The sequence below is a fragment of the Emydura macquarii genome, unplaced genomic scaffold, assembly GCF_026122565.2.
Source record: "Emydura macquarii macquarii isolate MOO-44397 ecotype Brisbane River unplaced genomic scaffold, CSIRO-AGI_Emac_v2 contig_1253, whole genome shotgun sequence".
NCBI classification, from domain to species: Eukaryota; Metazoa; Chordata; order Testudines; family Chelidae; genus Emydura; species Emydura macquarii.
In genome coordinates this window covers 2,793,857-2,820,199 of record NW_027131390.1, presented here as the reverse complement: position 1 = coordinate 2,820,199, position 26,343 = coordinate 2,793,857, and the positions used below count along the sequence as shown (strand labels likewise).

The 26,343-nt window shown below is 47.5% G+C and overlaps 1 protein-coding gene across 4 annotated transcripts in view; it reads right to left on the bottom strand.

Moving 5' to 3' along the window:
• Positions 1–26,343, bottom strand: part of DOCK11 (dedicator of cytokinesis 11) — a 105,388-nt gene that overhangs the window by 62,361 nt on the left and 16,684 nt on the right. For 3 of the 4 annotated variants that reach the window (XM_067548006.1, XM_067548007.1, XM_067548008.1), the window contains exons 1-5: positions 9,033–9,124; positions 5,021–5,155; positions 2,434–2,611; positions 1,982–2,061; positions 293–376 (exon numbers count right to left, since the gene is read on the bottom strand). In XM_067548006.1, the coding sequence (XP_067404107.1) occupies positions 293–376; positions 1,982–2,061; positions 2,434–2,611; positions 5,021–5,155; positions 9,033–9,038 (483 nt within the window). In that variant the 5' untranslated portion in view covers positions 9,039–9,124. Of the gene's footprint in view, positions 1–292; positions 377–1,981; positions 2,062–2,433; positions 2,612–5,020; positions 5,156–9,032; positions 9,129–11,304; positions 11,375–13,636; positions 13,720–15,142; positions 15,233–15,461; positions 15,579–26,343 lie in introns of those variants that run through there. The other variant, XM_067548009.1, reaches the window with a different exon arrangement.

Here is a 26,343-nt window from a genome sequence, read left to right as displayed (position 1 = left end):
TCCAAGTGCCGGCATCGCCAATTCAAGTTCCTCCACCGGGAACCTGATCGGCTGGTGCACCTGGCGAAGATGCAGCTGACACACCTGCTTGCTGCTTATCTCACCAGCCTGATTGGTAGAGGAGACTTGACTGCCAGTCGTTTTACTGCCTGCCTGCAAGTCCTGCTGCTGCGCGAGCTGGCCACCCTCCCCCCACAGCCACCCAAAGGAGGAAGGAAGCAGGCGACACCAAATGGACTTTTGAGAGTGGGTGAAACCTGAAATACTCTAATGGGGTGGGGTGGGAAATTACCTGGACTTCTGAGTCAAAGGAAAAGAGATTTTGTCGTCCATCATTTCTGCTTAGTTTATTCAGCTGTTCCGTTTCTCTTCCATACTAGGACAAGGAAAGCACGGACATTACTGAGAAGAGCCAGGCCACAAGAGAAGCAAGTGTTTGTCTTTGGGAGGAATGGATGCAAAATGTAATACAAATAAAGAAATCGACTGACGACCGGCGAGATTCTATCACACCGCCCAGCCGCACCAGCGACCACAGCACTGGGAAACAGCGGATAGCTGGAGCTCCACGGCCTTGCTAAGTGACAGGGTGACTCTCAGTTACACAGCCACTTGGCGACCAGATCCCTGCCCCTCAGGCCTGGAGAGATCAGTGACATGTTGTCCCCTCCCTGCCCAAGAGGAGTGAAGCTGTCAGTCTGGCACCACACTGGAGGCCAAGCTCTCCTCCTCCCTCCCTCTGCACTGCACGTCTCTGGGGCGACCTCTTCTCCCTCCCCGATCCCCAGATGGGCCCACTGTCCGTCGCTCTACGCCCTCTCTCCCCAGGGGACTTTACCCTCTTTTGTGGCTCGGGTTGCACCTTTTACCTCCACGACTCAGGCTCATGCCCCATCTTCTGGGATGTTCAACGCGTCCAAACCTGAACTTCTCAGCTTCCTCCCAAATCCCTTCCCTCCCCGCCGGCAACATCTCATCCTCTCAGTCACTCACGTCTACAACCTGGCGGCTGCCTGACTCTCCCGCTCCTGTGCTCATCTCTTCACCTCCAGGCCTTCACCGCATCCAGCAGCTTCTCCCTCCCAGAGCTGCCCCATCCCCACCAACAAAACACTCTTCTCCAAGCCTCGTCACCTCTCCCCAGAACTTCTGCAGCCTCCGCGCCTCTCATCTCGTTCCGCTCCAATATACCCCATGTGCTGCAGCCAAAACTGCCTGCCCTGGCGCTGCTCTGCCCCTGCTCCCCACGGCCCACCCACCCCTCACCAGCTTCTCGCCTCTCTCCCCCCGTGTGGATTTCAGCCTCTTGTCCCTCACTCGGGAGCCTCTCGCACAGCGCTGCTCTTGGAGGCACGTGCCCCTTGTCCCCTACTGTGCTCCCACTTTCTCCCTACCACCTTTCGGGGTCCTCCAGCCCCTCTCCCCCTGTGCCAAGGTGCCAGGCACACGCGTGGTTCTACAGGAACAACAGGCACCGCAAAGACTCCTGCAGTTCTCTCCCCCGCAGAGCTCACAGGCAGGAACCAGAGCCCCAGCTCAACCCAGATTCTCAGACTGTGGCCCTGCCTTCCTCCTGCCTGCAGCTCCTGCCAGGTTCCAGCTCTAGCCTTCTTCTTCCCTGCCACTCCCAAAGACACGGGTCCTCCCCCCACCCTCTCCCGCTTCAGTGTCCCCTTCTCCTATCCCCATTCCCAGCAGCGGGCTCTGGGCAGCAGCAATGGGGCTGGCTCCCGCTGGTGCCGTGCCCGAGTTTGGCAGCTCCTCTCTGAGGTAGCTCCGTGCTTTGAGGCATGCTGGCGGGATCTGGAGGCTGGCACCACACTGCATCCCGTGGCTGCCCAGCTCTCCCCGGAGCGGAGGAACCTCTGCTGTAGAGAACTTGACCTTTGTCACTTAACAGGGTCCAGTGGAAAGTCCCTCTGCCATGGCAGCTGAGAGTTAGCTGTGGGAGCAGAGGAAATGATCGCTGCAAACACAATACCTTCATCAGCTCAGGATGCATGCTTCTCTCCAAGCTCTCCAGGATATTTTCCGATTTTCCTTGGCTGCTCGATTCATCATCTGTCAAGTCATGAAAAGCAGATGTTCAAAACGACAGCGATGGCGCCTTCTAACCTCCCTGGAGCCCCTGACTCCGTTCCTAAGACGCTCGCTTACAATGGCACAGGGACAATTTATTGGGACTCTTGAAATGGTGCCATGGGTTTCCCAGCCAACAGCAGAGTCAAGTTTCAAATCCACGGTTATTCCACAGACTATAGTTTATGTGCTGTTAAGCACGTCTCGGTGCCAGAATTTACTTGCTACAATGCTTATTTTTAATGCAAGAAAAAATGTAAACATGAGTACAGGCATCCTTGCCGCCACGCTGCACCACGAAGATGTCAGCGCAGGAAGGGTGGAAATGAAGTACATGTTTATTTTAAAACTGACCTTGCATAGATTCCACCGTGTCTTTCTTCTCTTGCACCAAACTCTCTGTATTGATCTGAATAATCTTTTTCAAAGTTACCAGCCACTCCTCCATTTCCTGTTCACTTTCAGCTGCCAGATAGTGGCTGTACTTATCTAGCATCTTGAGTTCAAAAGCATAACGGCGCATTTTAGGGCACTGCACAAATAAACAAGAGAGCAGGCTTCGCATGACACTTCATTAATATCGTCTTTGTCTCAGAGCTCAGCTCAGTACGTAACTATTACGATGCGTCTTCCCGATAAATCATACTATACGAAAATAACGGTGACAGAGATTGTGTCACGCCGATACAATCCGACTTTGTCCTACTTTACACAGCACCTTTCATTCTGGAGGATTCCAAAAGGGAATCACAAGCAGCGTACATGCACTACCCAGCCCCACTGACATGCAGCTAGCTCCGGGGTGAAAAGGAGCAAGCAAGCAACAGCCTGTTGTACACTAGTGCAAAGGGAAACTTGAGCCAAAGTCACAAGTCACAAGAGTCACAGTTATAAAAATGTGCCGTGGAATATTTAAAGTCCATCCAGGTGCTTGACTTTAAAGACTCATCCAACCCACCAAGTAAAAACTTCTGCTCGGTGTTATAGTGAGACGCATTAATCAAAAAAACAAATGAACATGTTTTAATGGTATCTTACTTTTCCAACCTCTGCTTGACTAGGAGTAGAATATTCCAATGCAAATATGCAAATCCCAAGATGCAACATGTAAAGTAGAGTCTACATCACAGAGTCATGAAGGCTACAAAGAAATCTACGGAAACTCACTTTGGAGCCTGAGTGTAGTCTTTGCTGTATTCACCTGAGAGTTAGCACAAACACCCACGAAAACATGCACTAAGTAAAAACCACAGAATCATAGAATAATAGGAGTTCTTCTAGTCCAGTCCCCTGCACTCATGGCAGGACCAAGTATTATCTAGACCATCCCTGACAGGTTTCTGTCTAACCTACCCTTAAAAATCTCCAATGATGGAGATTCCACAACCTCTGTATGCAATTTATTCCAGTGTTTAACTACCCTGACAGTTAGGAAGCTTTTCCTAATATCCAACCTAAACCGCCCTCACTGCAATTAAAGCCCTTTGCTTCTTGTTCTGTCCACAGAGGTTAAGAAAACAATTTTTCTCCCTCCTCCTTGAAACAAACTTTTATGTACTTGAAAACTGTTATGTCCCCTCTCAGTCTTCTCTTCTCCAGACTAAACAAACCCAGTTTGTTCAATCTTGCCTCATCAGTCCTATTGTCTAGACCTTTGATCATTTTTGTTGCTCTTCTCTGGACTTTCTCCAATTTGTCCACATCTTTGCTGAAATGTGGCTCCCAGAACTGAGACACAAGTTCAGGAATAAAAACTTTCTCAGGGCTTGTCTACGCTTACCTCCGTGATTTGGCGGCAGTCAACCAGAGTTACGCAAGCTACGCAAAAAACTTGCGTAACTCCCATCGACTTCTCTGCTTCTCTTCTGCGCGCCGTCTTCACTGCACTGCACCGACGGGAACCGCGTTCCTGTTGACGCCGCGCTACGCCACTTGAGAAGGTGGTCTTAATACGTCGATTTCTGATTCGACTGAGCAGGTCTGCACTGACCGCTCAGTCGATCCAGAGAAGTCGATCTGATGGCGGCGAATTTGCCACCGTCAGTGAAGACGTAGCCTCAGTCTTCAGAAGTTGTGTTTTTCCATACACTACTACTAGAGCATGCAACTAATGCCTGATGGGCCTTTCCAAAGCAGGGTTGTTACGTTATCGAAGTACTTGGCTGAAACAGTTTTCCACAAAAGACACCAGGATGTTGCAATTTGGTTACATTTTGCACTGCCACTCGTTACCACTCACCACTCCTCCTCCTCCTCTTTAACAAGAGCTACAGGAAGCAAACACAGCTCGTTTGCATTCTCATGTTGTTTGTACGACAGCAGTCCCCCAGAAAACCACTGTGCTAGATGCTGTACAAACACACAGTAAGAGACTCTACCTGTCCGGAAGGACTTACAGTTTAAGGCCCTGCTGCTGCAAACCCCAGCCCATGTGAGTAACTTTACACGTGTGAGTAGTCCCACTGAATTCTGAGTGTGCTGGATCCAGACCTAATTTAAGACAAGAGGCAACAAGCGGGTGCAGCTAACAAACGGCGAAGAAGGCAGATGAGGGTCACACGGGTATGCACATCGGGCTGCACAGAACAGCTCCTGGCCTCAGTTTTGCACGCACTTAGGCAAGTGGTTCACATCAAGCATGTGTAGCACTGAAGTCAAGGGACCGGGCCCCTGTGTGGGGAACGCCGTACAGTCATGAAGAAAGAGAGCTCATCCAATCTTAGCGTGAGTGACACAGCCAGATGGGGAGCAGGCGGAAGGCGAGGGGGCGGTAAAATGGCCAGGTTTTGCACTGTCAGCAGCAGGCTCTGCTCACCACCTGCTAGCCGAAGCGACGGCACTGCTATGCCACACACGCCAGGTCAGGCAGATGGAACAGGCAGGCTGGTGAAGCACATGTACGAGGATGAAAGCAGGGAGGACTCACCCTGGATAAGCCTACCTGAACAACGTCAATGCAAGCGTCCAGGAAGATGCAGCCTTTGGATTCTTTTGAAATTTTCTCGTCTTTATAGGAATTGAGAATATAGGAGCCATCCGGGAGTTGGGTGAGGTAAAAATAGCGTCTCTTGAATACCTGCAAAAGCATAAGACCATTCTCATACCAGGGTCACTCTGTACCATACGTAGCCAGCAAGACACACGTTTTCAGAATTTGGCTTCTTTGTCACTGTTCAAATACCCCGATAGGAAAAACAGATGGTCTCTCAGCGCTACGCATTCACCCGTTTATCACTAAAACTAAACTAAAGATGTTCTCACACTCTGGTTTTGGGAGCAGGAAAGGGCAGAAAGCATATTTCACAGGTCAGCTCACTCAAAACCAGGGCTGAGATACAATCCCACAAAGCACCTTATTCCAGATTGCTTCCCGAGACCCTCCATCCACCTCCTGCATTTTGAGACAAGTCCCAGACTTTGCACTCAATGCAATCATTCAAAACTCCTCCGTGGTTGGATCCCACGACTAAAGAAGTCCATCTCGTGTTGACAGTATGAGCTGGCACCTACTTCTGTTCCACTGCACCCTCCCCTGAGATAGCTCAGTTCTGCAGCTGATCCAGCAAAGCACTTGAACCTGTCCATATGATTACAGGCTGGGCCTCCCTTCCCCCAATGCAGGGTCTTGCCAATGGGGTACATCGTGTTGCCTGCACACCCTCCCTTCCCCTAGCTCCCGTCCCCTTCAGCTCCAAAAAGAACAACCAAGTGTGGTTCAATTGGGGTCTGAGCCATTCAGCTGAGCCAGCATTCAGGGATTCTGTCCAGCCTATACAAGGTATTTCCAGAGCCCTCCCTGACCACAGTCCTAGCTGCAATCCAATTTTCAGACAGATGTTGTCACCACAGCTCAGCCAGCTGTTCAGTGACAGAATATGAATGTGATCCACACAACCGGCTGAGTTTCTTTTTGGAAAAGAGAGCAACTTTTATGGACCAGCCTTGGGTTAGTTTCCTGATCCGTTCACTTATCACTAACTGCAGTAAGTCTGTCTTAAGTGTTTCCATACCTGATCTATGAATGCATACATACAGTACATAGAGGACCACTGTTAAAAAATGCCCTCCCATGCTCCAGATGCAATCTTGTGCTGCAATTCAATGGGAGCATAAGATTGTACACAAATTAGTTGCATCTGAAACGGTTTTCCTCCCACCACACTGGAGGCCCAATTAAGGCTTAGTTGGAAAACAGGATGTTTGTGATCCGACCACTATGTACAGGGAGTTATGGAGACACATCGAAGATGAGACAAATGTGCTCCTGCCCTAACTAGCAGTCACAAAAAACACCTTTCGTGGAGGTTGCTTACGAGTACATACTGGTACATAAGGCATTTCAGCGTTGGAAAAGTATCCTCGCATGTTCTCAGGTTTGCTACGAATCAGAAACATTCTTGCCAGAGATCATGATTAAAAGGAGCATGAGAGAAGGTAGGTCACAGCAGGTCAGGACAGGGAGAAAGAAACACCACTTGCACTCCCATGTTGAGAATTTGAAAATATTCTCATTGTAGTGAGGGCCTGGAACAAATATGGATTAATGCAGCATTCGAACAACACAGATCAGGTTCAAGAAGTAATTTCATGCCTCCGTAAATAGTGAATCCATCACTTCTTTGATCAGGCCATTCACTTATTGCACAGACTAGGCAGGGTGAATTAAATCTTATCCATTAAGACGTAACACCGAGTGAGTGTTCCACCGAGTACCAGATGTGAGCTCCGAGGACTTTATACGGCTGAATTTCAGGTTTAGAGGAAAGTATAAGCACTTTGGCTCTGACGCAACAAAGCACTTAGCACGTGTGAACTTAAACAGAAGCTCAAAGTTAAGCACTGCTTAAGCACTTTGCTGAACTGGGGCCATAGATTGTTCAGTTCTGGGTGCTGCAGAAAATCTTAGATTAAATAGATGTGTATTTAACCCATGTTCGGAAGACAGGAGAATAAATCTGACAAGGTTCCTCTCATGGGATGTTTGATTTCAAGCAAAGCGTTTGAAACATTTAACATCCTTCCAATGGAAAGTGCAGGCGACACACACAAATATGCCGCATTATTTAGATGACTGGTTCCTTTACAGGGCTGCTGTTGCAAAGAACTGTCAGAATGCTGCGTCGATTCTGGAATGAATTGCAGGAACCTAGGAACAAAGCGATCACCGTATCAGACCAGGCCACTGACACAGACGGTCCAGTGTTCCACCTTCGACAGAGGGTCCGTTGTGAAAGCTTCAGTTGTGAAGCAAAAAACAACAACAAAAAATGCTACTAGCCAATTGCACAGGGCTAGCCAGAGATCTGGGGAGGTCCAGAAAAAAAAAAAAAGAGTCCTGACACAGTGATTGCCATGAGCTAAACTGGATTGGTTTGCATCAGAATCCCAGCTGGAGAGCGTGTCTGCAAGGAAGTGCACTGCAAGGAAAAAGGTTACACTGAAGCAAATGCAGTCAGCTGTAGCCTAATTAAGTTTTGCTCATAAGCTGGCTCACCATGAAAAACATTCTGTACACGCTTAGCAACAGCCAGCAGCATTCATTGCCTAGCACATCACTGTAATGAAAAAACTCGGAACTGAGATCACGGCAAATCTCCTTTGGCGACACGGGAATGATGCGTCAGTATGCCAGCATGGATGGCTGGAGACAGTCCAGGTGCTGCTGCTTTCTCATAACTCTCGCAACAGACGTTAGGGAAGTCTTCTGCAAGGAAGAGCAGTGATCACAGCCAAAGTTTTCAAAAACAGCCACGGGTTTTGGGTCCCTTGATTTCGGAGTCGATTTTGAGATCCGCTGTGCACCCACACCTCCAGATACGTCACTGGGATTGCAGCTGCTCAACATCTGGGAAAATCAGGCCTGAGATGTCTCTAGTGGAGCGGTTCGGCTCCCAGTGCAGCAACGTCCTTAAGCATGTGCCTCCCGTCATAGGCTGTATGTTGCTCTGCTCTAGCACACAGAGAAGTCACGGGGGTCATGCAGAAATTACCGGGATGACGCAGGCCTTCAGACTAGATGAGCCCTTAAAATCGATGACTCCAAGCACATGAGCAGTCGTGTTGGAGTCAAATTAAAGTGAGGCATGAAAGTTCTCCCATGGACTTCCATGGGGGTGCCCAGGTTTAAAGTCAGGCATGTGTTTCTGCACCTTGCTGAATCGAGGCATCAGACTAAGAAACCCACTGAACACGTTTGAGAGTATCCCAACGGGGGCCAAAGAACATAACACTTTCCCCCTTGAGTTGTGCTGCCACTGTTATTTCGATACCCATCCGAGTTTTATCCCCGATCAGTCTCTTTTCTCGAGGAACAAAGCAACTGGTTGCTGAAATAACAAACAGATCACTGGCTGAGCAAAACCCACTACGCAACGAGTTTGAGCATCTGTAGCAAAGCCTGCGCTGCGCAATGCTGTGCTGCCTATGGTCCAGAGAAGAGCTGAATAGGTAGCTGCTGCCCAGACGGTCAGTGATACTCATACTGTATCGTCTTAGTGACTTCAGCCTGGCTTTAAGCACAGACACTTGTTATTTAGCTTGTAAAAGCTTGGTCCTGTGCATATTCTCCTTCAAAAGCCTTTTGAAAAAAAATTTTTTAAGGCCACTGTTTTGCTTAATTCAATTGTCCCCCGTTTCTGGGCCTCAGATTCTGATTCAGAAGGCAGTCATGGGTTTGCTTTCACATGCTTCACCTCTCTGCTTAGCCTGCCCTTCGTGATTCAACGCGATTAAGTCTTCTGAGCTGCTTATTAGGATTCAGCAAAAACCTCCCTGCAGAAAGGGATGCTTCCCGTCCAGCTCAGAGAGGGTTCTGTACGACAGTTACAGTGGATCCGAGAGCCAGACGTTGAAGCCTGGACCTGAACAGAGAGACTCAGCTACATGGCTACACACTGTAAAGGGGAAGCCCTCTGTCACGGCTCGGGTACAAACACGACTGGAATTAAGCTCACCTTCATGGTGACAGTGATGGTGCTATTGACATTAGCTTTGTACAGCCAGCCTTGTTTGGTGATTCCACCCTTCTGAGAGCATAGCGAGGAGGAGTCCTGGAATAAAACAGAAGATTAGTGCCAGCATCACCGTTTTCTAATTAAGTCCCAACCCTGCCACTCTGTCACATGCAAAAATCCCCTGGAAGTCGATGGGAGCCTTCAGGCTCATTTACACTAGGAAGTTACACCGAATTAACTCTACCAGTCTCGTTCAAGTGGTATTACCCCCCCCCCCACACACACACACCCGTGGACGCGGTTATACTGATATTCAGGTGCTTTGTAATGGTACCACTACTCCTGTACAGGAAGGGGAATATCTGTCCTGGTACTGGTCGCCTTTATACAGGTATAACTGCATCCACTCCAGAGCTTTTACTGGTATAATAGTGCGACTTTTAAAAAACCACACCCCTCCCCGAAATAGTTATACGGTAAAACTTTTCAGTGTAAACCAGTCCTTAGCCTCTGACCAGCTCCTGATACTTAGCGTCTTTCCATACGATGAGCTCACAGCGGTCGATGAGGGGGGCACGCATAATTACCCCAATTTCACAGGCAGGGAAGCAACTTGCTAATTGTTTCAGTCAGTCAGTGGCAGAGCTGGGGACAGAACCTAGGCCTCCGGGCCCCCATAGCAACCGGGCCACATTGCCCCAGCCTTAGCGAGTGGCTACTGGGCCTCCCCATTTAAGAATCGACTGTGACTACGTAAATATTCTAAGTGCTTTACTGCTGTGACTGAAGTTCAGGATCTCTCTTTGCTGACAGCTCACCCTTTTCTGCAAACACATTTCTTCCCATTACGTTTCCTTTACCTAATCCTGATGGAAAAGCTCTATTGGAAGATTACAAAGAGCACAGTCCACATTTGGTCAGACACAAGGCAAGACAAAAAAGTACAGCTCAGCTGGACACACTCCTGCAAATTACTTCAGTATTTTCACTGGAATATTTTATTTGGGGAACTGCTTAAAAGAAGACAATTCTATTATATTTGAGGGTTTATTTTTGTCCTTTTCTTTTGGAAAAGCACACCGTGTAACTTCCTGTACAGTGCCACACCTAGGTAGAGTGAGATGCTATTAAGTGAAAGAGCTACGCACAGCTAATGTTAAGGCTGTGACACAAGCCAACAAAACAACTAGAAATTCAAGGTTGAGCCCAACAATCCATTTTCAGCTCTAAAGCGCCATCCCAGACACCTCTAAAAGGTATGTCCAGGACGGTATGTAGTCACTAAAATGCACATGAAATATCACTTTCAGCTCTTCAGCCTTGGTAAAACACACTCTGCCTTTTTTCTTTAGCAAATCCATCAGCCGTGGTGCCTCACTGCATGTTAAATGTAAACACATTTCGGCTGAAGTGTCCAACCATGTTAGTCTAACACTTAGTAACAGCTTCCATCTGAGGCTCTCACGGTCTTTATCAAGCACTCACAAGCTTCTCAAGACACTTGACAGCTAGGCCAATGTTCTCGCTGTTTTGCTGATGGGGCGATCCGAGGCAGGGCAGTGAAGATGCCCATGTTCAGAAGTGACCACTAATTCTGGGTGCTCATCTCGGGGCAGCTAAGGCCTGATTTTCCCAGTCTCAACTCCAAGTGCCATCCGTGGACAAGCATTGGGAGGGGCTCAGCACCCCGGAAACATGGGGAGCACACAGACCCTGGCCGCCAGAAGCAATGGACGCTTTAGAACAGTTGAGATCGGATTGTAGGATCAGGATGTCAGAATGGCAGCGTTTCACACTCTTGTGAGCGGCGTAAGTGACCACACAAATCACAAGGCAGAGGAAAGTCAGACTCTGTGCCTTTAAACAAACTACAACACCATTTTGCAAGATTACTTTACCCGTGCAAAAGCTACCCGTCCACTTTTGATTGACGTCGATTTAATGAAAACCTTTACCCAAAGAATTGCTTAGTAATTTTCTTGGCCTCTCTGTTTTACACGGCTGCTCTTTTATACTAATACCAGATAAGAGCCGAAGAAAGCATCCAGGGAAAACATTCCGGTTAGCAGAAAGGAGGCACGTGCCTACTAATTCATAAGCTTCTTGGCTCTAAGAGATTATCTTGTAACACCGGCAGACGTAGAACTGCTCTGAAAAGGCAAACTGCTCAGTGTACGATTCCTGCAACAGCAGTCCAGATGGGCACTTTGCTTCGTGGGAACTGCTCCAGCCTCACCGCACAATGCCGCAGATACATTTATCTTCCCCTTACCTCATCTTTCTCAAAGTCTTCATCAACTTCAAAGATATGGCTTGGAATCTTCTCCGGTCTAAAGGATTTGCTGAAAATAAAATACAGTACGTAACATAGCCACACAAAAGGGAAGAATTCAGGACAATGGTAAAGAAAGGGAACTTGTCCTCCGGGAATGTACAAGCATATGATGGAATGAGTAGACTCCTCAATAGAAATTATTTGCAAAACTGATGTGGCTGAGTAGGGAGGGTGAGACAATGGAAGACATACATATGCGCATATGGCACTGACCTGTCAAGAACGCATGTTCTCCTAAAAGATATGCCTGAGCTCCTCAAGCAGAAGTTACTGAACTTGGAGGAATCCCTAAGAGAAATTCTCAGGCCTGTGCTATGCAGAAAGTTAGACTAGATCATCAGAATGGTTCCCGTCAGGCCTTAAAATCTATGGATCTCATTGCTTCTCTAGGGGAAAACGATATCAATTTGCAGAGGTCTCAATTTAAGCTTGTACACAAACCTCCCCACACGCACACCAAAGTTGGGCCCTACACTGAACGGACACTTCACTGCCAGTGAAACCACAGGAACTGGTGCCTTAATGTACACTGACCACCAAAGAGATCTGTACATTTAAAAATCCTCCAACTCAGTCTGATTTTCAGACCAAATGCAGTCCACGGGTGGGTGGCCAATGATCTTGCTCTACCAGTAGAATGCCTATAGTATTTATAGGGCCAAACCCTGCTTGCCTTACTCATGCGAGTAATCCCATTTACTTCGCTGGCACTTCTTGTGCGAGCAAGGCAAGCAGTGTTTTATCCACAGGGCCTGGGTTCTTTTTTCTTTTTCTTTTTCTTTTTTTTATACTTCTGTAACTTCACCCACTTCAGTGCAGTTACTGCTGGTTTGCCTCAGCAGGACCGAATCAAGGAGCAGGCCCATCATTTATTTTGCAAAACCCAACACAGAGCAGTTAGCAAGAGCATCTGCAAACATCATGTAATTCAAGTACAAATGACAGCCTCTTGTGTGTGGCTCTCATGCCAGCTGCCTGAAGCAGGCCTCTTATACCTGGAGCTGGTCGGGATTTTGTTGACATAATGTTTTTTTTAATTGAAAAATGCTGATTTGTGGAAACCAAAACTGTTTTCCAAACAGAGCCCTTTTCGACGAACCTCCTGATCAGAAGCAATTTTTCAAAAAAGTGTTGAAATTGTCAAAACCTCTCATTTTGACATTTTTCAAAAGAAAAATTCCATTTTTCCAGTTCAGAATGACTTTTTGTTTCAAAATGTAAGTCAATTAGACTGAAAAAGGTCCAAAAAAAAAAAAAAAAAGAGGTAGAAATTGAAACAAAACATTCACAATTATTGACATGAAACATTTTGATCCATCTGAGTCACTTTTTTTTCCCAGGTCTTTTTTTGGTTCACCAAAATGTCCAGATTTTGCTTTTTTGTCTCCATTCAGGACAGCAAAACATTTCAAACTCAAAAACATTCACAGCACAGGCAAGCCCATCGTTCCCCCAGCTCTTACTGCCTGCCTCCCAAGAGGAGCCAATAGACAAGAAAAGGCTGTCAGCATACCATGAGAGCTTTGTCCGAAACACAGCCTGAGAACGGGGGGGACGCGGAGGAAGAGAAGCTGGCGCTAATCACCGATCAATCATATATACATGTGCTTGTTTGAAGATGGAGGCACTAAACGAGACTAGCCTTTGGCTGGAATCACTCACATGGCTGGTATTTTAATGCACAAAGCATTATTCCCACAGGACTGGGATGCTAAAGCCATTTCCCCAATGCGTTAGGCACAAACAGGAGTGACCTGACAAAGGAACACGCTGTATAGTGCACTGTGAACATCAGTGTTCGGAGACAAAGGGGTTCCTGATTCAGGATGAGCAGACTGTGCTGAAGCTACTTATTCTGCCATATGCCCTGAAGTTAGTCTCTTCCTATCATATCGGCTGATGGAAAGAGGATGTTTGCACATTAACTGATACAATGTGAAGTAACGAATGAACCCCTGGGTAATGTCTCCTGCAGAGCTCTGACACAGTCTGAGTGACACGGATGTGCTGCACAGGCCTCTGATTTGCAAACCCTAAATTAAGTTTTAAACCTGCTGCCTAATAATTTCATTGGGTGCCCCCCTGGGTGAAGGGGTAACTAACACTTCCCTGTTCACTTTCTCCACACCAGTCATGATTTTATAGACCTCTAGCCTCTCCGCCTGGAGTCATCTATTTTCTAAGCTGAAATTGGGGCCTGATCAAATCACAGTCTGGCAAGGTTATTAAGAGTTCCTAGTACTCCAGATTATTAGAGAATGACACTTACCATGGCAACATTCGAAAGTCACCCGAGTATTCCTCATATTTATAGTTCACCACGTGCCAGTCTGAGTGGTAGGTTTTAATGCACTGTAAGGAGAATGATGCGTGTTATTTTAAATCACGTCAAGCTAAGCAAAAACATGCACAACTCTTGAAAATTCAGCGCTACTGGTGAGAAGTTGAGACTGGCATTAAGGTAACAATTGTAAACAATAGAGTGGACAAAGAGACTTCATTTAACCTGGCCTGGGCAAACTAAACAATACAGACTTCCACAATGAATCCTTTGAGATATACACACCCGGGATAGGATGGCTGCTTCCAGAGTGTCCCCTCATGAGGCCCCCTGCCTCAATTTCTCTCTTCCCAGGGGACGATCACCTACACACATTCTCCACCATGTCACAAGGTGAGCCCTTCATGGGCTGCTCTTCTGTGGCAGGCCCTGGCACAACCGGTGTGGCTGCCTCAGTTTCTCCTTCCTCCTGGAGTCACCAGTATCCCCACAAAGCTTTCAGAGTATAAACGGCCCGTTGGGGGATTCATTTATTACAGAAGTCCCACAGCCCTCATCCAGAATTCCCCAGCACAGCCCAAGCAGTAGAGTCAATCTCTCAAGACCCAACAGTCCACAAACACAGGATGGCGCTCTTCCTCTGAGCTCTCAGTCCCTGGACTCGTGCTGGGCCAGCCCCCGTTTATAACTACCAAAGGTAGCCCCGCCCTCCTCGTTACACCAAGCTGGGGGCACATGGACTGGACGGGAGAGCTGGGCCCGACTGCGTCGAAGGAACCAGTTACCCGGTGACCGCGTACATAGGGCCTCTCGCCAGCTGCACAGAGGTGGGAATCTGTATTTCCACAGGCCGAGGCAGCGGATGTGACTGGTGACGCTGAGACACCTTTGTGGAACCTGGCATCCGGACAGCGCCGAGAACCTGCCTCCATGAGTCGGGCTCCTTTTAAAGGCGTCTGAAAACGGTCACCCCGGCCGTGGCTCCCTCCCCGGCTCTGGCATCACAGGAGCTGGGGTCTCTCCCAGTCCCCACGAACCATCCTCAAGGGCACATCTGCAGCTGCCAAGGGGAGTCGCTGCCGGCTCAACAGCAAACCACGACGCAATTTCCATTTGGCATCTCTCTTTCCCATTCCGTGCCTGCCCACGCACACACAGGGGCCTCTCCGGCCATGCTGAGGCGTGACAGGCAGAAGCAGAGAAGCCCTTGCCTTCCCCTGCTCTCATTTAAAGCTGTGGGGGTGCATATTGCTCCCCCACCAACCCACACGGCTGGGGGCAGCAGGAGGCTCATAAACTGCATCTGCCAGATAACAGAAAAAAAGAGTTGTTCCCCCAACCCGGAAGTCACAGCTCCTTGGTGTCACAGATGAGGCCAGCAAAGTAATTTGCAACCTTATTGGCCACTGGCTGCAGAGCGGCGCATTTCCCCTAAAGGACACAGCACTGAAACGCCACTTGTTGGCCACAGTCAACAGGCCCTTTGCACTCTACCTCTTTGACAAAGAGACTCTGAGCCTTCCTCTCAGCATCTTCTGGCACCGTAGACTGGACAGTCCTCTGCTGGCGACCTATGACCGAGATCTGCGGGGAGGCGGATAGAAAAAGAGATTTCATAGTTAACTGGGCCCTTATAAATGGACAGTGAAAAAAATAAATACTATGGGCCCGATTCAAGGTCCGGTCACTCCAGTCTGATTTGGCTGTAACTCCGTTGAAATCAGCGTAGACGTGAACACTGAAATCAAAGGTGTTTCCCCAGCATGAGAGTGGGTCAGGCCTTGAATGGGAGAAGTAGCCAGAACAAACTCACAGACACATCCTCCATCGGAAACATGAGCAGATCGCGGAGAGGATCGCTGAGAATCTGGGCTTTCCTTTGAAGGACCACATTCTCGTAGTCCAGGGGTTCAACCACTTTTGTTTTTTCCTGCAGGAAAAATAAAAGCAGAGCAACAAAAAAGATTATGAAGAAAATTACAGATTTTGCATCGTTTGCTCCCTACCAAGAACTCCGATTCACTTCCTCAGCAAGTCATTAGTTCCACTTCTGTCCCACAGCCGGGTGCTACCGAATACAGGTTGTGCTGGGAGCGCTTTACAAACCACTGCCGTGACTGACAGCACTCTGCACTCACTCAGTGACCTTCACGTGAGGATTTCAAAGCACAGCTCCAATTAATTGCTCATTACATCAGCCTTACAATCCTCCCGCCAGGTAGGCGAACATTACTAAGCACAGCCTACAGGGAGGAAAACGAGCGGCTTGGTGACATGCCCATGGTCACACCAGGCACTACAGAAACAATCCAAACATCCAGGCTGCTCTAACCACTAGCCAGCCTGGTCCACGTTCCTTCTCCCCTTCTAGTGTGGAAAACGAGCTGCCCAGATCGGTTCTGTGTTGTGGCTTTAAAGCTGCTGCCAGACTCTGTATTTACCATTAGTAGTAGTTCATCTGCACTAGTCCAAAACAACCATGCTTGAATGACACTCTGACACTCAACCTTGCTTGAGCCTTCGCTGTTTGAGGCTTGTTATGTGATGCGAGCTGACAGGCTTTACACGGCCGCTGGAAACCTGCCATTTGGCAAGAGGAAAGCAAACCAGCTGTTAAGAGCTCTAACCAGGAATCTTGCAGGATGGAAAGGAGTATCAACACAATAACCCCTTTCAACACTTGAAAACCAAATGCCTAGCAATAAATCACATCTCCAGACACACTGTGAGACAATTTGTTTTTTTTTGCAAGAGTGATTGTAGAATCTTTAGGCCTGATTTTGCTCTCCCTTCGACTACGGGTTTGTCTGCACTACAGCGGCACTACTACGGCAGCTAGGAGCACCCTAGCATAGACACTTGCTACTGCGATGGAAGGGGTTTTTCCTTCAACACAGTTAATCCACCCTCGCAGAGGTGGCAGCTCGGTTGACAGAATTCTTCCATTGACCTAGCAGTGTCCACACCAGGGCTGAGGTCAGCTTAACTCTCTCTCTCTCTCTCTCAGGGATGTGAATTTTTCACAGCTGAGCGATGTAGCTAAGTTTTAGGTGTAGACCCAGGCTACAGTCAACCAGGAATCACGCCACTAAAACCTGTGGAGTCACACCAGGTAAAACTGGCGAGCCAACGAGCAGAATCAAGCTCTTTATAAACCACTGACAAATATCCCTCCCTAACAATGACTGTCCCACATTTGTCCATACAGATCTGCCATCACCTCATTCATAACAGCTTCACGTTCAATCAGTGACGCTATTGTTACGTAAATACTAAATTACTCTATCCCAACCATACCGCTTTACAATTTACTGCCTGCAAGTTAAGGCCAACCCTCTCCCTTTTTTCCCCTTCTTCAGATGATTGCTGGTGCTGAAGAGAAAACCAAGTTATTATTTCATCCTTGCCAAGATTTTTGTATTTGGCCCCTTTGGCAGAGAGCTGTGGGAGTGTTAGGTAAACACTTTTCCCTTTGTGCAAGAAAATGTGTTGGCCCCCAGTGTTGCTTTGGAGGTACTGTGAAACCCGTGGTGCTATTCACTGCTTTTCCTTTCTGCAGCTGATATTAGAGCATCAAAAATGAATAAAGACCAACCCCCCCCCCCCCCCCCCGAAAAAGCAATAAATAGGAAAATTAACTCCAGCCATTTCCATCTCACAAGCAACTATTAGACACTTATCACAGGAGCTTTGAAAAAAAAAAAAGAAAAGAGTCTCTGTGTTGGGGAAGGATCAGTCTATCTATTCGCTTTGCCTTGCGCGTGGGTTAGGCGAACAGTGTGACACTAACCAGCCCAGTAGCCACATGTTGCTCGTCCACTTTATCCTTAGCACATCAGCCAGAGGCCCCAGGAATGGCTACAAACTACCTCGAAGAGGCTTTCTGGAAACAGTGCTTTTGAGAGGCAGGAATACCAGCCCTGTTAGAGTCTGATGGACTGTGGGGGGAGGAGGGGACAGGCCGCCAGGCACCAGCCAGGACCTTCACGATGTGCAGGGGGTGAGGGGCGCAGGAGGCTCTGAGGGGTGGCTGGATGGAGCCCAGAGACAGGCGGGGGGCAGGAAGCTGTGGGTAAGCAGGAAGAGGAACTCTCCCCACCCCCCGCTACCCTCTGGTGTGGGCCGCCCCACCCCGTAGAGAGAGCCGGAGTTAGACTGATTGCACTGTGGGGCTGGAGCGGGAGAAGCAGGCGCCGTGTGGTGGGAAAGTGTGGGGGGGCGGCGGAGCAGGAGCCACCGCCATGAATGCCAGAAAGTCCCCGGGGTGCAGGAGGAAGAAAGCAGCATGTGTTCCCGCCCAGTAGATACAGATCCCCCTTCCCCAGGGCATGCTGTCTGGTGGAAGACGAGGACCACTCCTGCCCTGCGCAGGGGCCACATGAGGCCTGGGGGAGAAGGGGGTGCAAATGCAAGCATGGGCGCCCGGGCACCAGAGACCCACGGCATATCATTTGCCAGCTAAGATCGTTGGCACTCGCCAGTGAGTGCTGGACATGACTCAGAATGAGAGTGGGGTGCAAAGTCAGCGTTCAACTCCCCTGGCACTTGCACGATCCTGGGTCACCCTGTGCTGGACTGATTCCCCAGCACGAGCTAGAGCCAGAGCAGCCTGAAAGATGGGAACTTTAACTCTACTCTGATACCCATTGGGGCCTGGTCCTGGGAGACCTTGAGCACCTCCGGAGGTTTGCTGAACCCTGCCAGAGGGCACTCAGCCCTTGGGACGGTCGAGACCTCAAGGAGTCTGCTGATCTCACAGAAGCCATGGAAGGAAGACGGTGATAGCCTCCATGCTCAAAGGCTTCCCAGCACAGCATTTCCCACTTGCTCAGGGTGTGGCATTCTCCAAATTCTTATGGAGAATTAATCTGCAGAAACTGAAGGATTTGCTTGTAAGTTAAAACCCCGTCATTGCTCTAGATACAAAGTTGTTACAAGCAGTCACCACCACGCCGTCACGTTACACTGAGGCAGAGTTATGTAATCACCAAAACCAGGCTCTCCTGATTCCCTTTGGCAGACAGATCTAATGAAGATGAATAGTAGGTAAACATTTGTACATGCCGTTATTTATTCTTTAGAATAAACATGCTCATGTTAAGATTTGGGAGAGATGCCGCGATACAGGAAGACGCAGAGCTAAAGCAAACGCCCAGGTCTCTGACGAGACTGCACTGAAGTATCCAACACCACTATATCTGTGCGAGTTCTCGGGCCAATACTGCCCTATGCTGGTCTATGCAGGGTTTTGTCCTCATGTCCGTAAGGCAGCAGCCACATTAGTAATAAAAAGCCAACTTCTGCCATCTCTACTCAAGCAAAACGCCTACTGAGCTCAATGGGAATCTTGTATGAGTAAAGACCAATGAATTTGGCCCAGAATTCCAGTTGTTTCTGGCCTCAGTCTACGGTGGAAGGAGAGGCTGCCTATCTCTGTGTCTCTTTTGGTTCTTATACTGCACCCATCTCCATGGTTTCTGAGATACCATTTCCATTTGGCCTGTGACAGCCGAGTATGTACTTCCCTGGGATCTCGTGGAGTCATGCTGCTGACACTGTGAGAGGGAATGTAGCTTTATGCCGTGGAGTGTAATTTTCTTTCAGCAGGTACAGCAGGTCTATCAGCAAACAAAAGGATACTTCCCCAAAACTGCAACCAAAGAGGCAGCGATGCCATTTTGTCTAAGAAACATGCTCCAGTGCCACTGCTTAAGCACGAAAGAAGGAAGTTGTACCATGTGAGTCAAACTGAAATATACACGATGTGATTTGCATATTTGCTGTAGAAAGCTCTTTTGCTAGCAGTGGTACTAGATACTAGGTACTAGATAGACCACTCCCTTTATAAACAGAAATATTAGGAAACTTATTTTCTTTAACCTTTCTCTATGGTCTTATACATTAAATACCTCTGATTATCCTGTTTTAAAGATAAAATTGCTATTATTTATGTTTTTTCTTTACTCCTTTTTAACCAACTTCTATCAATAAAATCTCACCAGCTTGAATACAAGGAGGTATTATTTCCTTTTAACACCTACAGATAACTCCAGTTCAGATTACTGGACGGTCCATGTGTCCAGTAAGATGAAAACAGATCTCTCAATTTGTTCTTGTAGAGTTGCAGTCAAAAAGAATAGTCAATAAATTCAGTGGCCTAGGGCAGTAATACCAATTTATCTTAAGTGGCACTAATTTTTAAGGTGAGATTTTGCAGTGTAAAACAGGGTTTATTATGTATATAAAACAAGGCTATAAAATACTGTTTTTACATTGCCTTTTCTTCTTTTTTGGTCAATTTATGAACGGGCTGCTGCTACCTTACATCGTGCGTTGTAAACAAAAATGAGATGACCTATTCTGAACAACTAGTCTGGGTAGGGTGACCAGATAGGAAATGAGAAAAATTGGGACAGGAGGTGGGGGGTAACAGGCACTTATACTGAAAAATATCGGGACTGGCCCTATAAAATCAGGATATCTGGTCACTGTAAGTCTAGATATTCAAACAGAAGAATTTTAAATATCCAGCTTGCCTTGTTCATTGTTCCTTCCTCACTTCTTTATTTTTCCCACTGTGGACGACTGAAATCAATTAATGCCTTTCACATTGGTTTAAAGTTGGTTTCATTTTCAAGGGCTGCAATATCCCCAGGAGGTTTTGCATGTGATTAAACACAACTGTTTCCATTCAATTTTAAAAACAAAACAAAAGAGGGAGACGTTACTACCCGTCCCCGATTTGCTTTCACACATGGCACATTTGGGGCCAAGTTGCGGCTGACTTTACAGCTGTGAGAGGATGAAAGTCGCCCATTGGACAGGCTGTTCTAGGGTCTGGGGAAGGTGCAGTCAGGAAGTTCTTTGGGATTAATTTGAATGTGATAAGTAACAATCAATGAGATCTTAACATTTCTCACAGCACTTTAAAAATACCCACCTTTGACACACACACTTGAAGCAGCCGCCTTGGTGAGAGTTGTGAAAAATCTGCGTCCAACTGCCCCACCTGATTTTCCATTCAGAGTTCTTTTTAGGCAGCGCAGAGCAGTAATGCCAGCATAGATTAGCTCAAATCTGCAACGGTGCCATCAAAATCCCTGTCTGGAAAAGGGGTCTCAGCCCTAACACAATCCTCAGTGACTTCCAGCAAGTTCCAGCAGTGTGCAGATGCCAGCTAGACTCCTTAGATGTAGACATGATGAGTCGACCAGACCAACTACCAACTTGGAAAACAAGAGGCATTTGCCAGAGAGTCTGAGGACTCTCTCAGGTGGATAACTTCTGAGAATTACATAGGACGGGTTACACTACATGAATCACAACCACATGGAGGATCTAATTCTGGAGACTTCCCAAGATAGGTCAACTGGCCCAGGCGCCATCAGCGTAAATGGGCTGGTGCAGGTCCGGGAGACCACCTTTGGGCAATGTGCTCCAACACGGATGCTCAACAGCTTCTGTGGACTGTAGCAGTGGTTTCTGTGCAGCTTCCCCTAATGAGGCAGGAATCTGTGAAGCCACCGTGGCCGTGTTAAAGCGCTGCCAACTCCTCTGATTTTATCACAAGTCTTGTGATAGCTTGGTGCTTTTCGTAAGACCCGTGCTCCTGGAGCCATGGGATTATGTGAGCATCTCAGTTATCGTTTTTATTTTTTGGTTTTTTAAAAAAAAAAGTTTCCAGCTTTCATGACTGCAGAGAAGAGACTGAAAATGTGACCCTGCCCCCCATGCTGCAAAGCAAGGCAGCGAATAAAAAGAACCTGATATTTATGATTTTAATGTCTCGTGGTTTTCACGCCAATCTCCTGATTTCTGATTGCTTGGGTTTAAAGCCAGGCTGAGGGGATGGAAGCCAACCCCTCCTTCTTACCCCTCTGGCAGTCCCGTGCTGTCATGGCCTTCCACACTCACAGCAGTGTGACGAGAGCTGAACTGGACTTCACCTACGGATGGCGACAGCCCAGCCACAGTCCTCACCCAGATGTCATTGCCTGAGCTGGGACGGAGCAACAATGCCAGCAAGTGGCCCTTGAAAGTGGTGTGGGCCTGTCTCTGGTTAGCGTCCCCGGACAGCTCGCTTATTTCAGTCTAACTGAATGCACTTTGAAAACTTGCCAAACACGTGCTAGTGGTTAGCAGAAACCTCCTAAACGTCACTCTCCTGACTTGCAGCTTTATATCCTGTATGCACAAAAATAGAGTCAGCCTCTCTCTGGGCCACGCTGCTTTCTGCACAAACCAGGCCTTAAACACGTTGGTCTGATAACGCCTCGATCACACAACATTGGCTCCAGCACCAATAAACCAGTAAATCTGACACTAAATAAAAGTCTTGAGCCTGAATTCCCAGTCACACGAAGGGCTGTTCTGCTGCCCACTTTAAGACTCTTTTATACTGCAAAAGCAGTGCAAAGGGGCCGCGTGCCCATGAGAATTCAGGCTTTAGGGTTTGCTGGGTTATGTTTTTGTTTTTAATCCTTCCGTATTTTTGAAGCAGGGATTCAGTTCGAGTCAAAAGGAGAATAATCCTGGAAATGGACTGGATTCCCAAACTATTTCCAAACCGCCCCCTCTTACAATAGCCTAATTCTTTTCTCCCTGTCACGTGGCTGGCTACAAATTAGCAACCGGAGATTGTAAAGCACATCCCAGCCCAGGCATCTTTACAGGAACTGTTGTCGATTGAATTATAAAGGCTCCAAGGTCTAAAAACAAACCCAAGTCCTTCCTCCTACAGAAGGCTTTTATGCCTCCACAACATTAGCAATTGGTGTTATTGAGCTTCTAAAAATAACCCAGCATTTCCTCAATTTGTCTGCTCCAAAGGATCTCTTCCGATTTTAATGACACTCAACAAGGCATCTGGTGTAACACATCCTCTTACTTATAGCACCTGGAGGCAGGGCTCCCACAGGGACATGGGGCTCAGTCCTGCAAGGAAGCTTCAGAGAGAGTTGAGGAAACCCAGCACCTTTCAGGAACAGAACCTCAGTATGTGGTGTGTGAGGGGAAATGTCACAGACAGACAGACCAGAGCCCTTAGCCATCTAGTCCAGTCACCTGCACATGTGCAAAATACTCACAAGGGTTTGCTAGGTCGGTCTTTGTGGTACCAAGAGCCAAGGTCGTTTAACGTTACTTGTTTTCCAAGAAGTACGAAGTGTGATCCCTTAACCAGCAGACTCTGCAATGCCCAGCCATGCAGGGAGATCGCCCAGGTAATCTATCTTTTCCAGAAGATAGGGCTAAGCCATTCTAGTTTGCTCTTAGCCTCTCCAGAATGCCTGGATGGAAGCTGCCCACCCACCCACATGCATGAAACTGACACAAAATCACCATTTTGGAGGCCAGTTTACTTTTTTCCAGCGAAGGATAACACCACATCATTTGTGAGGGCGTCGAATCACTCGCCATCCACTCCTGCCTGTCTTCCCTGTATCAGCTGTAGCCCATATTGGTCCAGGAACCCCTATTGCTGAATAACATCTCGTTCGTTTTACTTATCACCAAAACACAGTACGGGGGGGGCTGCCACAAGCGGTAGGATGGTTTAGAGCAGTGCCTCCGAAGTGAAACTGGAAGAGGGAGGTCGAGAGTTTGTCAACACACTCGAGGTGCTAACGGAAGGAAGGCTGTTCGTGTTAGCCCACAGCGCAGCTAAATTACCAGTTGTCACCCAAGGAGAGAGGAGAATTTTTATGTGCCTGATTCAAATTAAAACTGCAAACTGTGAGGATGGCAAGTCAGACATCAAAATACCTCTTTGCTCTACGACACATCTCAGTGCATGCTGCTCTGGCAGGGCCCGAGAGAAAGCTTTAAGCCTTGAAAGAGGATTTCAGAAGTCTCCATTTCTTCCCTGAGCTCTGTTAAACTGCAGAGCACAGACACCTATTGGTGCAAATGACTCATCCTCTCGCTGTTACCTCGGCAGATGGCAGTCACCAAGATAATTGTGAAAGTAGAGGAAAAGCAATTGCATTAAAGCAATTATACAACTAGAAGCCACAAATTCCTCTCCAGAGTCAGCCAACATTGTAACAAAAAGGAACTCAGCTACCACAGCAACAAAACCACTGCTTTCTCCCAGGGAAAACGAAGAAAGTCCCACAGCAAGAGTGAGGTGGCTCACGGTCAGAGACGAGGCAGGTGTTTGCACTGGACTGCATTACATTTACAAACGTGCACACGTTGCTCCATGGAGTAGTTTCCCAACCCTGTCTACAACACTCATTCCGTGCAGATGATGAGGTGAAGCGTCTTCCCATTAATGGGTCTAGACCCATCCCACAGCCTCCACCAGAGAGAGCAAACCACAGGCGCTGGAAGTGTGGAGGCGGGTTGCAACATCCCGTGGCATGAAGCCGTTTCCATCATATCTGGGGGTTTACAGTTTGGTTCAATGGCTCGCAGCTCCCTCATGATAAAAATTGTTCCAGCCCCCTTGGAGTAAACCATAAAGCTCAGCAATTTTCTACATCGGTGGCCCCTTGTGCCCAAGAAATTCAGTGCTGCTTATCTCTTTGCCATATCAGAAGGGGAACAACTTCCCAGAGAGGTAACTAACCTGGAAACAAGTGTTTATAAGAACCACAGAGATCACATCTCAGATTTTGTTCATGCAATTTGTTAGTAAATGAAGGAGTTTACATAGACTCCAGAGCTGGGGAAATCTACCTCTAAACAAGTACAGTATGGAAAAGTGAGGAATTTTGACCATAACAGAAGAAAAGTATCTCCAGCACCAAACATTCAAATCATGAATCAGGCTTCATAAAATTCATGGGATGAGATTAAAAATCATGGTTTGTTTGTTTTTTTAAACAAAAATACTATGTTTTGGGTTCTTTTTATTTGCCTTCTGCTTTCTGCTTTGGGTCAGTCTAGTCACATTTTCAAGCTTTTCACTGAAGCCATTAGAGCTAAAACTTTAATTACCAAAAAAAACCAAAAACAAAACCACCACCACCAAGTTGAGATTCTCATATAATTCCTGATTCCAGGAGCTGGGGCTTAAAGAAAAACACCAACTCTCATGCGAGGTGGTATGCAATGCTTGGAGGACAGCGTCATTCTTCCTACAAAGGGCTTATACGTTCTGGGAGATGAAACTGGGATTCAGAAGTAGTGATCCACTTGGAATAGGCACAGCCACATCCTTTGCACACTCCAGGTGTTTTAATGGACCCCCGGAAAACGATAAAAGACAAAAACACCCTATCACCTGTGGGTGCACACTTTTCACAAAGCCATCACTCTATATTTGACCTATCAGTCCTCGTCCTCAAAGGAAACCTACACCACACCTTTGAAAGACAAGCCTGGGAGTGTAAATTCATTACTCTGCTAGACAAAAAAATCGTGGACGGAACAGACACGCTGCATTTGTGGTTTTTATTACAACAATCTGTAACCCACCCCTAACCGCCTCTTTTTGTCCTATGACTGCAGAGGTGTTAACAGGCCACTCTACCTTGAATGGTGCCTTAGAATAAGTGCTAACTGCATATACTAAACACTCTGGTCCACCTTGCATTTTGCTGGGATGCTGGGAGTTCCTTTGCCAGACCGGAAGGAAAGCGCTGGTCTCTCTCACCCTCAAATATTGGTCCAATAAAAGATATTCCCTCCTGCCCTTGTCCCCCCGAAGCACTGTCATTTAGCAATACTTAATGACACCAAAGAACCCTAAGAACACGAAACAAGTATACACACCACTCTACAGAGCAGGGCCTCAGAAGCAATGGCCATTGCAACCAGCTATCAAATGTGGGGGCACCAGTTTTTTGCTCTATTTCTATCTCCCCTCCAAACCTGCAGAGTGGCCCTGCCCATGGGCCTTACACAGATTACGTGTATTCTGGGCAGGGTGGTCTCCAGAGGCGTGAAAGAGGGTGCAAGGGGCTGCAGAGCGCTTGGAACGCGGGCACGCATTCATTTCGCTTTCACAGCAGACCCCTGTGACTCCTCTGGCAGCATGTCCACAGGGCAGCAAACTTGGCTCTGGGGATCAAACTTTCTGCGGCTCAAGCAAAAGCAGCCAAGGGTGCTGGGAAAGTATCTCTCTCCTCTGTCACCATTAGGGGACTCTTCCCACAAAGTACCATATAAACCTAGTCCTCCCTTGGGCAGGACATAGGAACATGGCAAATATTCCTCTGTGTTCAAGGCTTTACACCATGCCCATCACTGTGGTATCTGACCTGGGCACCCCTTAGCCATCTGCAGGGCTTCTCCCAAGACTCTGAACGCAAAAGACGCCCCCCAGCCCATTTCTCCACATCAGGCTGTCATCTCCACTCAGTCGCAGGGTTGCCAACCTTGCATTTTAGTTTTTACTGACATGAAGATCTGAAGTTAATTTTTTTTACTGACATCACTAAAAATACCATAAACAACACAATAATGTCACAGAAGCGTGCACTCACTCGCGATATTCTGTACACGGGAATTCGGAATTACGCATTTGTTTCAGATGTAATTAATTGATCAATCGGGTTCCTTCGGTGTGTGCAATAATGGAAAACAGGGAATTGATAAAGTCCTGCTCAGTGTAGTTCAATGATACAAGAAGTGATTCTGAACAATGACAATCAATGTCAAATTACAACATGTTTTATTTCTACCCAATTTCACGGACATTTTCATTTACTTACAGGTTTACGGACAGGGTTAAAATTGTACATTTTTGT